This window comes from Eucyclogobius newberryi, unplaced genomic scaffold (genome assembly GCF_026437365.1).
Source record: "Eucyclogobius newberryi isolate DKJ021-1_F unplaced genomic scaffold, fEucNew1.0.hap1 SCAF_22, whole genome shotgun sequence".
Classification (NCBI taxonomy): Eukaryota; Metazoa; Chordata; class Actinopteri; order Gobiiformes; family Gobiidae; genus Eucyclogobius; species Eucyclogobius newberryi.
In genome coordinates, this window is record NW_027315857.1 from 26,325,885 (window position 1) to 26,340,503 (window position 14,619).

Here is a 14,619-nt window from a genome sequence, read left to right on the forward strand (position 1 = left end):
ATCGTCTGCAGTAAACTGTGGTATCGTCTGTAGTAAACTGTGGTATCGTCTCTGTGGTATCGTCTGCAGTAAACTGTGGTATCGTCTGTAGTAAACTGTGGTATCGTCTGTAGTAAACTGTTGTATCGTCTGTAGTAAACTGTGGTATCGTCTGTAGTAAACTGTGGCGTCGTCTGCAGTAAACTGTGGTATCGTCTGCAGTAAACTGTGGTATCGTCTGTAGTAAACTGTAGTATCGTCAGTAGTAAACTGTGGTATCGTCTGCAGTAAACTGTGGTATCGTCTGTAGTAAACTGTGGTATCGTCTGTAGTAAACTGTGGTATCGTCTGCAGTAAACTGTGGTATCGTCTGTAGTAAACTGTGGTATCGTCTGCAGTAAACTGTGGTATCGTCTGTAGTAAACTGTAGTATCGTCAGTAGTAAACTGTGGTATCGTCTGTAGTAAACTGTGGTATCGTCTGTAGTAAACTGTGGTATCGTCTGCAGTAAACTGTGGTATCGTCTGTAGTAAACTGTGGTATCGTCTGCAGTAAACTGTGGTATCGTCTGTAGTAAACTGTAGTATCGTCAGTAGTAAACTGTGGTATCGTCTGCAGTAAACTGTGGTATCGTCTGTAGTAAACTGTGGTGTCGTCTGTAGTAAACTGTGGTATCGTCTGTAGTAAACTGTGGTATCGTCTGTAGTAAACTGTGGTATCGTCTGTAGTAAACTGTGGTATCGTCTGTAGTAAACTGTGGTATCGTCTCTGTGGTATCGTCTGCAGTAAACTGTGGTGTCGTCTGTAGTAAACTGTGGTATCGTCTGTAGTAAACTGTGGTATCGTCTGTAGGAAACTGTAGTATCGTCAGTAGTAAACTGTGGTATCGTCAGTAGTAAACTGTGGTATCGTCTGCAGTAAACTGTGGTGTCGTCTGTAGTAAACTGTGGTATCGTCTGTAGTAAACTGTGGTATCGTCTGTAGTAAACTGTGGTATCGTCTGTAGTAAACTGTGGTATCGTCTGTAGTAAACTGTGGTATCGTCTGTAGTAAACTGTGGTATCGTCTCTGTGGTATCGTCTGCAGTAAACTGTGGTATCGTCTGTAGTAAACTGTTGTATCGTCTGTAGTAAACTGTGGTATCGTCTGTAGTAAACTGTGGCGTCGTCTGCAGTAAACTGTGGCATCGTCTGCAGTAAACTGTGGTATCGTCTGTAGTAAACTGTGGTATCGTCTGCAGTAAACTGTGGTATCGTCTGTAGTAAACTGTGGTATCGTCTGTAGTAACCTGTGGTATCGTCTGCAGTAAACTGTGGTATCGTCTGTAGTAAACTGTGGTATCGTCTGCAGTAAACTGTGGTATCGTCTGTAGTAAACTGTAGTATCGTCAGTAGTAAACTGTGGTATCGTCTGCAGTAAACTGTGGTATCGTCTGTAGTAAACTGTGGTGTCGTCTGTAGTAAACTGTGGTATCGCCTGTAGTAAACTGTGGTATCGTCTGCAGTAAACTGTGGTATCGTCTGTAGTAAACTGTGGTATCGTCTGTAGTAAACTGTGGTATCGTCTGTAGTAAACTGTGGTATCGTCTGTAGTAAACTGTGGTATCGTTTGCAGTAAACTGTGGTATCGTCTGTAGTAAACTGTGGTATCGTCTGTAGTAAACTGTGGTATCGTCTGTAGTAAACTGTGGTATCGTCTGTAGTAAACTGTGGTATCGTTTGCAGTAAACTGTGGTATCGTCTGTAGTAAACTGTGGTATCGTCAGTAGTAAACTGTGGTATCGTCTGTAGTAAACTGTGGTATCGTCTGTAGTAAACTGTGGTATCGTCTGTAGTAAACTGTGGTATCGTCTGTAGTAAACTGGTATCGTCTGTAGTAAACTGTGGTATCGTCTGTAGTAAACTGTGGTATCGTCTGTAGTAAACTGTGGTATCGTCTGTAGTAAACTGTGGTATCGTCTCTGTGGTATCGTCTGCAGTAAACTGTGGTATCGTCTGTAGTAAACTGTGGTATCGTCTCTGTGGTATCGTCTGTAGTAAACTGTGGTATCGTCAGTAGTAAACTGTGGTATCGTCTGTAGTAAACTGTGGTATCGTCTGTAGTAAACTGTGGTATCGTCTGTAGTAAACTGTGGTATCGTCTGTAGTAAACTGTGGTATCGTCTGTAGTAAACTGTGGCGTCGTCTGCAGTAAACTGTGGTATCGTCTGTAGTAAACTGTAGTATCGTCAGTAGTAAACTGTGGTATCGTCTGCAGTAAACTGTGGTATCGTCTGTAGTAAACTGTGGTATCGTCTGTAGTAAACTGTGGTATCGTCTGCAGTAAACTGTGGTATCGTCTGTAGTAAACTGTGGTATCGTCTGCAGTAAACTGTGGTATCGTCTGTAGTAAACTGTGGTATCGTCTGTAGTAAACTGTAGTATCGTCAGTAGTAAACTGTGGTATCGTCTGCAGTAAACTGTGGTATCGTTTGTAGTAAACTGTGGTATCGTCTGTAGTAAACTGTGGTATCGTCTGTAGTAAACTGTGGTATCGTCTGTAGTAAACTGGTATCGTCTGTAGTAAACTGTGGTATCGTCTGTAGTAAACTGTGGTATCGTCTGCAAACAAGTTAAAATTAAGAACATCAGATACTTTTTGGATATCATTAATATATAATAAAAATAATTTTGGGCCCAAAACAGAGCCTTGTGGCACCACAACTAATTCTCTGACCACTAGACTCTGCTCCTTCAGATGAACATATTGGAATCGATCCGATAAGTCATTATTTAACCAAGATTTTGCTTTTCCCCTAAAGCCATATTTTTCCAATTGTTGTAGTTAAATTGTGTGTCAATTGTATCAAATGCTTTCTGTAAATCAAAAAATAAACCTATTGTATGAGGTTTTGATCTAATGATTGTGAAATATTTTCAACCAGATGAACAACTGCCATCGTTGTGGACCTTTGTGCTCTAAAACCAAACTGATGCTCATGTCACATTGTTAACTTCAACATCGTTATCTCATCTTTTAACAAAGTATTTCTCTAATATTTTTGAAAATTGTGAAAGTAAAGAAATGGGTCGATAATTACAAGTCAAATGTTTGTCACCGCCTTTGTACAAGGGACTGACCTTTGTACAAGGGACTGACCTTTTTACAAGGGACTGACCTTTGTACAAGGGACTGACCTTTGTACAAGGGACTGACCTTTTTACAAGGGACTGACCTTTGTACAAGGGACTGACCTTTGTACAAGGGAATGACCTTTGTACAAGGAAATGACCTTTCTACAAGGGACTGACCTTTGTACAAGGGAATGACCTTTGTACAAGGGAATGACCTTTCTACAAGGGAATGACCTTTGTACAAGGGAATGACCTTTGTACAAGGGACTGACCTTTGTACAAGGGAATGACCTTTGTGCAAGGGACTGACCTTTGTACAAGGGAATGACCTTTGTACAAGGGAATGACCTTTGTACAAGGGAATGACCTTTCTACAAGGGACTGACCTTTGTACAAGGGAATGACCTTTCTACAAGGGACTGGCCTTTGTACAAGGGAATGACCTTTGTACAAGGGACTGACCTTTGTACAAGGGAATGACCTTTGTACAAGGGACTGACCTTTGTACAAGGGAATGACCTTTGTACAAGGGAATGACCTTTGTACAAGGGAATGACCTTTCTACAAGGGACTGACCTTTGTACAAGGGAATGACCTTTGTACAAGGGAATGACCTTTGTACAAGGGACTGACCTTTGTACAAGGGAATGACCTTTGTACAAGGAAATGACCTTTCTACAAGGGACTGACCTTTGTACAAGGGAATGACCTTTGTACAAGGGAATGACCTTTCTACAAGGGAATGACCTTTGTACAAGGGACTGACCTTTGTACAAGGGAATGACCTTTGTACAAGGGACTGACCTTTGTACAAGGGAATGACCTTTGTACAAGGGACTGACCTTTGTACAAGGGAATGACCTTTGTACAAGGGAATGACCTTTGTACAAGGGAATGACCTTTCTACAAGGGACTGACCTTTGTACAAGGGAATGACCTTTCTACAAGGGACTGACCTTTGTACAAGGGAATGACCTTTGTACAAGGGACTGACCTTTGTACAAGGGAATGACCTTTGTACAAGGGACTGACCTTTGTACAAGGGAATGACCTTTGTACAAGGGAATGACCTTTGTACAAGGGAATGACCTTTCTACAAGGGACTGACCTTTGTACAAGGGAATGACCTTTGTACAAGGGAATGACCTTTGTACAAGGGACTGACCTTTGTACAAGGGAATGACCTTTGTACAAGGGAATGACCTTTGTACAAGGGACTGACCTTTGTACAAGGGAATGACCTTTGTACAAGGGAATGACCTTTGTACAAGGGAATGACCTTTCTACAAGGGAATGACCTTTCTACAAGGGACTGACCTTTGTACAAGGGAATGACCTTTGTACAAGGGACTGACCTTTGTACAAGGGAATGACCTTTGTACAAGGGACTGACCTTTGTACAAGGGAATGACCTTTGTACAAGGGAATGACCTTTGTACAAGGGACTGACCTTTGTACAAGGGAATGACCTTTGTACAAGGGAATGACCTTTGTACAAGGGACTGACCTTTCTACAAGGGAATGACCTTTCTACAAGGGACTGACCTTTGTACAAGGGACTGACCTTTGTACAAGGGACTGACCTTTGTACAAGGGATTGACCTTTGCTATTTTCATTTGATTAGGAACAATTCCTGTTTTAAAAGATCAGTTACAGATGTGAGTAAATGGATTGACAATATGTTCCATGATATTTTTGACTAAAAACATATCGAACCCATTATTATATTTTCTGTTGATTTTTTTTTTACAGCTCTTCACAATTTTCAATATTTCATTTTCATTTGTTGGGTTTAGAAAAAATGAATTTACACCTTCATACGTGACATCATATATAATTATATATATATATATATATATATATATATATATATATATATATATATATATAAATTATATATAATTATATATATATATATATATATATATATATATAATTATATATAATTATATATATATATATATATAATTATATATAATTATATATATATATATATATATATATATATATATATATATATATATATATATAATTATATATATATGGTGCTGAACGCAGACCTGAGCAGGGAGAAAGGAAGAGAGAGCCTCGGTGACCCGGCTGCACCCCCTCCTCCCTGTAGAGACACTAATGCTAATGCTAATAGCATTAGTGTTAGCATTAGCAATTTACTTTTGCAAATACTGAAAGAAATAAGGTATGTAAAAATGTCAAAAGCACCAGCCCCTAAGACGGTGAAAGTGATTGTAAAGAGGTCAAACTTGTTGAAATCGGTGAAAGTGTTAGGGAGTGGAAATGTGTCAAAAATCCTTCAATCCTAAAATACAATGTCTGCTTTATGACATCAGCAGACACTCAATTAGAAATGATTTGTTGCTGTGACGCACGCGCTCCCATAGCTCCAGCTGATTGGCCAAACAGGCAAAGGTACATTATATCGTACAGTTGCACGCCGTCTTAAAGGTCATGTGATCAAAAGTATTTATTGTTACCATTGTAAAAATAGAGTAGAATAGAGTAATTAGCCATAAGCACGTTAGCCACCAATGGGCCCATTTCACGAGACTGACCGGTTACTTCTGACTGCCTTAAAAATAATGACTGAAGTCAAAGCGGAGAGCGACTTTGTTAAACGTGTTTGACGGAGACGGTGACTTCATAAACAGCAGTGCATAATAATGAAACCGTGTGAACAAATGTCTACAGTTTTATGATGTTGCATTTACAGTTATGTTCAAGCGCAGGTCCTTTATTCCTCCGTCTCATGTGTTTTTTTATGGTTCCTCACTGAAGTAGAAAAAGCTTCAGTTGTTTCATCTGGACTCAGTTAGAAAAAATTGACGTTTCGACTCTCATCCAAGAGTCATTGTCAATAAAAGAATTTAGATCGAGAACTCCGATATTAATACTGTTCTGTGGTAAGACCCGCCCATTGGGAGGAGCCTTCCTGAAGTAGAAAGAGTTGTTTGTTTCAACAGAAACTCCCCCCTTGTATCTACCGAGCCTATTCAGAATTTTAATGGGCTGTTAGAATCCTCTTTGTCTTTGTGAGACCCTGGCTCAACCACCCTGAGGACCTGATTAGCATCTAAATGTCCTGGTCTTCTACCTTTCCAGGGGTTCAGTAACCCATTATAAATAACAGGAAGATTAAATCTGAGCCCTCCATTTCTGTTTAAAGAAGGTCTTTCTTTTTTAACAAAAATAGCTTCCTTGACTCCTCTTTCAAACCATCTTTTCTCCTGCTTAAAACCTTCACCTCACCGTCTTCAAACGAGTGATTAGAGGCTTCAAGATGGAGATGCACGGCGCTCTGAGGTCCTGAACTAGTATTTCTTCTGTGCTGATAAAGCCTCTTGTGTAGAGGCTGTTTCGTCTCACCTATGTACCGTTCTTTACAGCTTTCTTCACTGCATTGGATCGAATAAACTACATTGCTCTGTTTTTGAGTCGGCAACTTGTCCTTAGGGTGAACCAGTCTTTGTCTTAAAGTGTTTCCTGGTTTAAAATAAACAGGGACTTCGTGTTGTCTAAAAATTCTCTGCAGTTTTTCCGACAGGCCAGACACATAAGGGATAGAAACACCCGTCCTTCTCTGTTCAGTTTCCCTTTTGTCCTGCTTCTTGGTTGGACGAATGAGGGATTACACCGACACGTTCCTCACTGAAATAAACCATGTGATTGCACGGTTCTGTCTGACTTTGGCTCCAGGTGGAGGAAGAGACTGAGATCCCTCTGTACAAAAAAACAGACACTGATTTAATTTATTGTCAAAGAATATTTGTGAAATTATCCTTTCATCAAACTTTATTCATAAAGCGCTTTTCATACAGGACAATGTGACACAAAGTGCTTTATAGTTCATTAAATACAATCCTACATCCACCTTCCCCACAAGCCTCTGACCCACACAGCAAAACATTATGACCACACACAAGCCTGAGTACAGATGAACTAGTAGTAAATATATATATACATATATATATATATATATATATATATATATATATATATATATATATATATATGTTTGTGGGTGTACACACACACACATGCTACATTACATGTATACAACATGTAATGTAGTAGTACACCTGTGTACTACATATATACTACTTATATACTACATGTATACTACATATACATAATACTACATACTACATAACCCAGTTTGTGGATAGTACTACGATATTACTGTTACTCTTTGTAGTATTTTTGATTAAACCATAAATAAATCATCACAGCTCGTCTTCTTTTCGTCTTGTTTTTGGAAAACCTTTCCATCGTTTCCTCTTTTCCAGCTCAGTTTGACGTGGAGGTTGTTTGCTCTGAAGTGGTCGTTCAGCTGAAGAAAAAGGAGAGAAGTTCATTTTCTGAGACTGAGAAATGAGAACAACAAACACAGACATTGGAACTAAAGACAATAAAGGAAAACACAGATTTATTCATTTGTGCACAATTTTAAACCAGTGGCTTTTGTGATGCAGAAATAAAACCCTGAAAATGATTCTAAGAACGACTTGAACGAAGCTGCAGTGAATCTAAATCACATCTATCACGATGTAAATGTGTCGTTTAGAGCTACAAACATGTTCTAAAACTCATGTGATTCTTGTGTTAGTTTAACACTTCATGTTTCAGTCTCTCAAACGTTAAAGCTCCTGGATGTGTTCCATTCCATTGATCTGCATAAATATAATAATACACAACTACAGAGTACTACATGTACCTGTTTGAGGACTGAAGAGTCGTGTGAGTTGAGATCTACAGCTGAGGACAGACTTATTCTCACCAAAGTCTTCTGAGTCTTCAAACCTGCAATAATAAAGAGTTTTAAAAAGTCATTTCACATGAGTTTTGGTTGTTCCTCGTCACTCACCTCCGTGACAGATGAAGGGTTTCTTTAGGTCACAGGCGTCGCTCTCCCATCGGCCCTGAGCTCTCAGAGCAGCACATTTATGCTTCAGTGGATTTACATCTGAGTTCCAGGTTCTGAAGGAGGAGTCGCTTCCATCTGACCACGCCCAGGCGTCCCGGGACAGACCAATCCAATAATAGTAGGAGGAACTGTCTGGATATTTGCCTTGGTCCTGTCCACTCATCAGGTCAGTGTGGTGTTCTCTGCAGAACTGCTGAGCCTCTAACCAGTTTACTTTGGTGCTATCGATCATGACAGTGGAGCTGGAGGATTCTGTAGAACAAGAGCTATTTAGAAATAATACAGTGGATTTTACTGCAAATATTGTCCTAACTCTCATATCCTGATACGAGACACATCTCCACTGTCTATATATGTCCAAAGACATGCATGTGTTAGGCAAAATAGTCAACTCTAAATTGGCCCAATGGACAGGTGTTGATAATTAGCATATTCTGCAATAACACTTAAAACATTGCATCTGGTTCGTCCAATGTAAATGCTATGTCCTTAGATAAATAAGTAAACATGTAGAAACAGAGAACACAATAGTAACAAAGGAATAAAGTATTTAAAACATGATTTCTTTGATTTTCAAGTGTCATAAAAGAAAAAACAGTTCTCACCGTCGTAGCAGATAAAACCATGTGTCTGATCACATCGTCTATCAGCCCATTTGTTTTCGAGATGAATCAACACACAGTTTTCAGCTCCTCTATAATCATTAGGTTGATTTGTCCACCACTCCACCACCATTGTACTGGACCTCGGGATGAGACCAGTGCCATTTCCTGTTTATGTCGAGGGGGTTGTCGCTGGTTTGATAAAGTCCGATCCTCACGTCTGTTCCTCACGTCTGTTCCTCCGTCTGTTCCTCCGTCTGTTCCTCCGTCTGTTCCTCCGTCTGTTCCTCCGTCTGTTCCTCCGTCTGTTCCTCCGTCTGTTCCTCCGTCTGTTCCTCCGTCTGTTCCTCCGTCTGTTCCTCCGTCTGTTCCTCCGTCTGTTCCTCCGTCTGTTCCTCCGTCTGTTCCTCCGTCTGTTCCTCCGTCTGTTCCTCCGTCTGTTCCTCCGTCTGTTCCTCCGTCTGTTCCTCCGTCTGTTCCTCCGTCTGTTCCTCCGTCTGTTCCTCCGTCTGTTCCTCCGTCTGTTCCTCCGTCTGTTCCTCCGTCTGTTCCTCCGTCTGCAGCAGCTCTCAGTCTCTTCAGCTCCTTCATGTTCTTCACTGTTGCCAGGTCTGTGTAGAACTTTCTGCAGAACGTCTGAGCTTCGTCCCTTCGTCGTCTTGGGGTCTTTTCTAAAGTGGTACTCGAGGTCTTCAGACGCAGAGAGAGCGATTTGAGCTTTAAAGAAGAACAAAACATGACGAGCATTAAACATTAAAGGTGAGGTGTGTGGTCACTTTGCTCTTGTTACCATGGAAACAAACACAGAGTCCAATCTGCACGTGAACTGAACGTGTTTGATCACATAGTAGTTTAGTTCAAATGTAATTCTGACGGAGCCGAGCATGAACAATGACATCAATCATATATTTACACTTTGACCTTTGCAACTTTTGAAAGAGAAAAAAAACATAAAACAGAGAAATGATAAACTCACTGAGCAGCAGCACGAAGAGCCACGAAAACTGGTCCATGTCCACCTGGAGAGACAAGAACCAGGTCTAAACCAGGTCTAAACCAGGTCTAAACCAGGTCTAAACCAGGACTAAACCAGGTCTAAACCAGGTCTAAACCAGGTCTAAACCAGGTCTAAACCAGGTCTAAACCAGGACTAAACCAGGTCTAAACCAGGTCTAAACCAGGACTAAACCAGGTCTAAACCAGGACTAAACCAGGTCTAAACCAGGACTAAACCAGGACTAAACCAGGTCTAAACCAGGTCTAAACCAGGTCTAAACCAGGTCTAAACCAGGACTAAACCAGGTCTAAACCAGGTCTAAACCAGGACTAAACCAGGACTAAACAAGGACTAAACCAGGACTAAACCAGGACTAAACCAGGACTAAACCAGGACTAAACCAGGTCTGAACCAGGTCTAAACCAGGACTAAACCAGGACTAAACAAGGACTAAACCAGGTCTAAACCAGGTCTAAACCAGGTCTAAACCAGGTCTAAACCAGGTCTAAACCAGGACTAAACCAGGACTAAACCAGGACTAAACCAGGTCTAAACCAGGACTAAACCAGGACTAAACAAGGACTAAACCAGGACTAAACCAGGACTAAACCAGGACTAAACCAGGACTAAACCAGGTCTAAACCAGGTCTAAACCAGGTCTAAACCAGGACTAAACCAGGTCTAAACCAGGTCTAAACCAGGACTAAACCAGGTCTAAACCAGGTCTAAACCAGGACTAAACCAGGACTAAACAAGGACTAAACCAGGACTAAACCAGGACTAAACCAGGACTAAACCAGGACTAAACCAGGTCTAAACCAGGTCTAAACCAGGTCTAAACCAGGACTAAACCAGGACTAAACAAGGACTAAACCAGGACTAAACCAGGACTAAACCAGGACTAAACCAGGACTAAACCAGGACTAAACAAGGACTAAACCAGGACTAAACAAGGACTAAACCAGGACTAAACCAGGACTAAACCAGGACTAAACCAGGTCTAAACCAGGACTAAACCAGGACTAAAGCTCCCGCTGTTTGTGCCGCGGTGAAAGCTCAAGCTCCAGGTGGAAACGTCTCGACTTGAGGACGTTTTATCCGTTCAGTCCAATGTCTGACCTGATTTTATTTGCGGTTCCATCTTTTTGTGGGTCAAATGTCGATTCTGAGAAAACAAACGCAGACACAGGAAGTGGCGCAGAGCGGAGCACATTTACATATTCATACTCGTGCAAGGGCGTCCAGCCTCAGGCACACTGTCCAGCCTCAGGCACACTGTCCAGCCTCAGGCACACTGTCCAGCCTCAGGCACACTGTCCAGCCTCAGGCACACTGTCCAGCCTCAGGCACACAGTCCAGCCTCAGGCACACTGTCCAGCCTCAGGCACACTGTCCAGCCTCAGGCACACAGTCCAGCCTCAGGCACACTGTCCAGCCTCAGGCACACTGTCCAGCCTCAGGCACACTGTCCACAATCATAAACTATATTAATTTTCACACAGAAAATGACTTTATTTATTTTTTATTTGGAAAACTAATAAAAGAAGTTTCAAATTTTTCTAGTTTTGTTTCATTCACAGAATTAAATCAAAGAGAAATAAATAGACAAATTAATTTAGAGATAAAACGGTTTGAAACAGAAACAAACACAAACAAAGACACAGATAAAAACAGATAAAAACCAAGACAAACTCAAAGAGTAAAAAACATTAAAGTTTAAAAAAACAGTTCATAAAATTCACTCTTAAATGTTCCTGACATAAAGTATTTCCTGCACAAACAAGATCAAAACATAAACATAATAAAAACATAAACTCTTAAACTTTTATAGATTAAATCATTTCAGTTCATAAAATATGAAACATTTTTACAGAATTTTCCCCAAAAATCAAAACAAAAAACAAGCAGCACAAAAAGTCACATTTTTGTTTTCACAATAACTCGACTGCTCAAGCTCCTAATATATATATATATATATATATATATATATATATATATATATATATATATATATATATATATATATATATATACATACATATATGTGTTTAACTGCAGGTGCAGTGTGAGCCGCGCCCGTCAGTTTGAAAACAGCACAAACAGGAAGTCAGATGTTTTTAGAGTCATGTGACTCAAACACGTCCTCAGCGTCTCATTCATTTTAAATCATAAAAGACTTTGAGCACGAAGAGTCACAGAGTCCAATCCAGTCCAGTCCAATCCAGTCCAGACCAGACCAGTCCAGTCCAGTCCAGACCAGTCCAGTCCAATCCAGTCCAGACCAGACCAGTCCAGTCCAGTCCAGTCCAGACCAGACCAGTCCAGTCCAATCCAGTCCAGTCCAGTCCAGTCCAATCCAGTCCAATCCAGTCCAATCCAGACCAGTCCAGTCCAGTCCAATCCAGTCCAGTCCAGTACAGTCCAGTCCAATCCAGTCCAGTCCAATCCAGTCCAATCCAGTCCAGTCCAGTCCAGTCCAGTCCAATCCAGTCCAGTCCAGTCCAGTCCAATCCAGTCCAGTCCAGTCCAATCCAGTCCAGACCAGACCAGTCCAGTCCAATCCAGTCCAGTCCAATCCAGTCCAATCCAGTCCAGTCCAGTCCAGTCCAGTCCAATCCAGTCCAGTCCATCCAGTCCAATCCAGTCCAGTCCAGTCCAGACCAGACCAGTCCAGTCCAGTCCAATCCAGTCCAGTCCAGTCCAATCCAGTCCAGACCAGACCAGTCCAGTCCAATCCAGTCCAGTCCAATCCAGTCCAATCCAGTCCAGTCCAGTCCAGTCCAATCCAGTCCAGTCCAGTCCAATCCAGTCCAGTCCAGTCCAATCCAGTCCAGACCAGACCAGTCCAGTCCAATCCAGTCCAGTCCAATCCAGTCCAATCCAGTCCAGACCAGACCAGTCCAGTCCAATCCAGTCCAGTCCAATCCAGTCCAATCCAGTCCAGTCCAGTCCAGTCCAATCCAGTCCAGTCCATCCAGTCCAGTCCAGTCCAATCCAGTCCAGTCCAGTCCAGTCCAGTCCAGACCAGACCAGTCCAGTCCAGTCCAATCCAGTCCAGACCAGACCAGTCCAGTCCAGTCCAATCCAGTCCAGTCCAGTCCAATCCAGTCCAGTCCAATCCAGTCCAGTCCAATCCAGTCCAGTCCAATCCAGTCCAATCCAGTCCAGTCCAGTCCAATCCAGTCCAGTCCAGTCCAATCCAGTCCAGTCCATCCAGTCCAATCCAGTCCAGTCCAGTCCAATCCAGTCCAGTCCAGTCCAGTCCAGTCCAATCCAGTCCAGTCCAGTCCAATCCAGTCCAGTCCAATCCAGTCCAGTCCAATCCAGTCCAGTCCAGTCCAGTCCAGTCCAATCCAGTCCAATCCAGTCCAGTCCAGTCCAATCCAGTCCAATCCAGTCCAGTCCAATCCAGTCCAGTCCAGTCCAGTCCAGTCCAATCCAGACCAGTCCAGTCCAGTCCAATCCAGTCCAGACCAGTCCAGTCCAGTCCAATCCAGTCCAGTCCAATCCAGTCCAATCCAGTCCAGTCCAGTCCAGTCCAATCCAGTCCAGTCCATCCAGTCCAGTCCAGTCCAATCCAGTCCAGTCCAGTCCAGTCCAGACCAGACCAGTCCAATCCAGTCCAGACCAGACCAGTCCAGTCCAGTCCAATCCAGTCCAGTCCAGTCCAATCCAGTCCAGTCCAGTCCTTGTCGCTCGCTCTAACGGCACAAAAACCCTGAACAGTAAAGTTTGAGCTGCACTTTGTTTTGTGACCACTGGGGGCACCGTAGATCCTCATAACGGTCAAACTCACAGCACCAGCGTTTATGACGTCCAAGAGTCACGTCAACAACAACAACAACAACAACAACAACAACAATATGCACTTTGGGTGATTAGTGAAGAACAGAGTTAAAATGAAACTTGAATAAAAATGTGTTAAAAAGTGTTTAATTAAGAAAAGTTTGGACTAAACCAGGTCTAAACCAGGTCTAAACCAGGACTAAACCAGCTCTAAACCAGGTCTAAACCAGGACTAAACCAGGTCTAAACCAGGTCTAAACCAGGTCTAAACCAGGACTAAATCAGGACTAAACCAGGTCTAAACCAGGACTAAACCAGGTCTAAACCAGGACTAAACCAGGTCTAAACCAGGACTAAACCAGGTCTAAACCAGGACTAAACCAGGTCTAAACCAGGACTAAACCAGGTCTAAACCAGGTCTAAACCAGGACTAAACCAGGTCTAAACCAGGACTAAACCAGGTCTAAACCAGGACTAAACCAGCTCTAAACCGGGTCTAAACCAGGACTAAACCAGGTCTAAACCAGGACTAAACCAGGACTAAACCAGGACTAAACCAGGTCTAAACCAGGACTAAACCAGGTCTAAACCAGGACTAAACCAGGACTAAACCAGGTCTAAACCAGGACTAAACCAGGTCTAAACAGGGTCTAAACCAGGACTAAACCAGGTCTAAACCAGGACTAAACCAGGTCTAAACCAGGACTAAACCAGGTCTAAACCAGGTCTAAACCAGGACTAAACCAGGTCTAAACCAGGACTAAAACAAGGTCTAAACCAGGACTAAACCAGGTCTAAACAGGGTCTAAACCAGGTCTAAACCAGGACTAAACCAGGTCTAAACCGGGTCTAAACCAGGATTAAACCGGGTCTAAACCGGGTCTAAACCAGGACTAAACCAGGACTAAAGAAGGTCTAAACCGGGTCTAAACCAGGACTAAACCAGGACTAAACCAGGACTAAACCAGGACTAAACCAGGTCTAAACCAGGACTAAACCAGGACTAAACCATCTCTAAACCAGGTTTAAACCAGGACTAAACCAGGACTAAAGAAGGTCTAAACCGGGTCTAAACCAGGACTAAACCAGGACTAAACCAGGACTAAACCAGGACTAAACCAGGTCTAAACCAGGACTAAACCAGGACTAAACCATCTCTAAACCAGGACTAAACCAGGTCTAAACCAGCTCTAAACCAGGTC

The 14,619-nt window shown here is 42.3% G+C and overlaps 1 protein-coding gene across 1 annotated transcript; it reads right to left on the minus strand.

Moving 5' to 3' along the window:
• Positions 1-7,193: 7,193 nt before the first annotated feature.
• Positions 7,194-8,857, minus strand: LOC140372032 (snaclec alboaggregin-B subunit beta-like). Its single transcript, XM_072459287.1, has 4 exons — positions 8,638-8,857; positions 7,973-8,284; positions 7,823-7,908; positions 7,194-7,438 (listed from the first exon to the last, which is right to left on the minus strand). Exons 1-4 carry the CDS (start codon positions 8,765-8,767, stop codon positions 7,313-7,315), a joined length of 654 nt encoding a protein of 217 aa, XP_072315388.1. The 5' UTR covers positions 8,768-8,857; the 3' UTR covers positions 7,194-7,312.
• Between the last annotated feature and the right edge of the window lie 5,762 nt (positions 8,858-14,619).

Excerpts from the sequence above, each read along its gene's own strand:
- LOC140372032 (XM_072459287.1), bottom strand. The coding sequence starts at position 8,767 with ATGGTGGTGGAGTGGTGGACAAATCAACCTAATGATTATAGAGGAGCT. Across the intron at positions 8,285-8,637 it reads TGGTTTTATCTGCTACGACG|AATCCTCCAGCTCCACTGTC; the intron begins GTGAGAACTGTT and ends CTTGTTCTACAG. Across the intron at positions 7,439-7,822 it reads ACTCTTCAGTCCTCAAACAG|CTGAACGACCACTTCAGAGC; the intron begins GTACATGTAGTA and ends CTTTTTCTTCAG.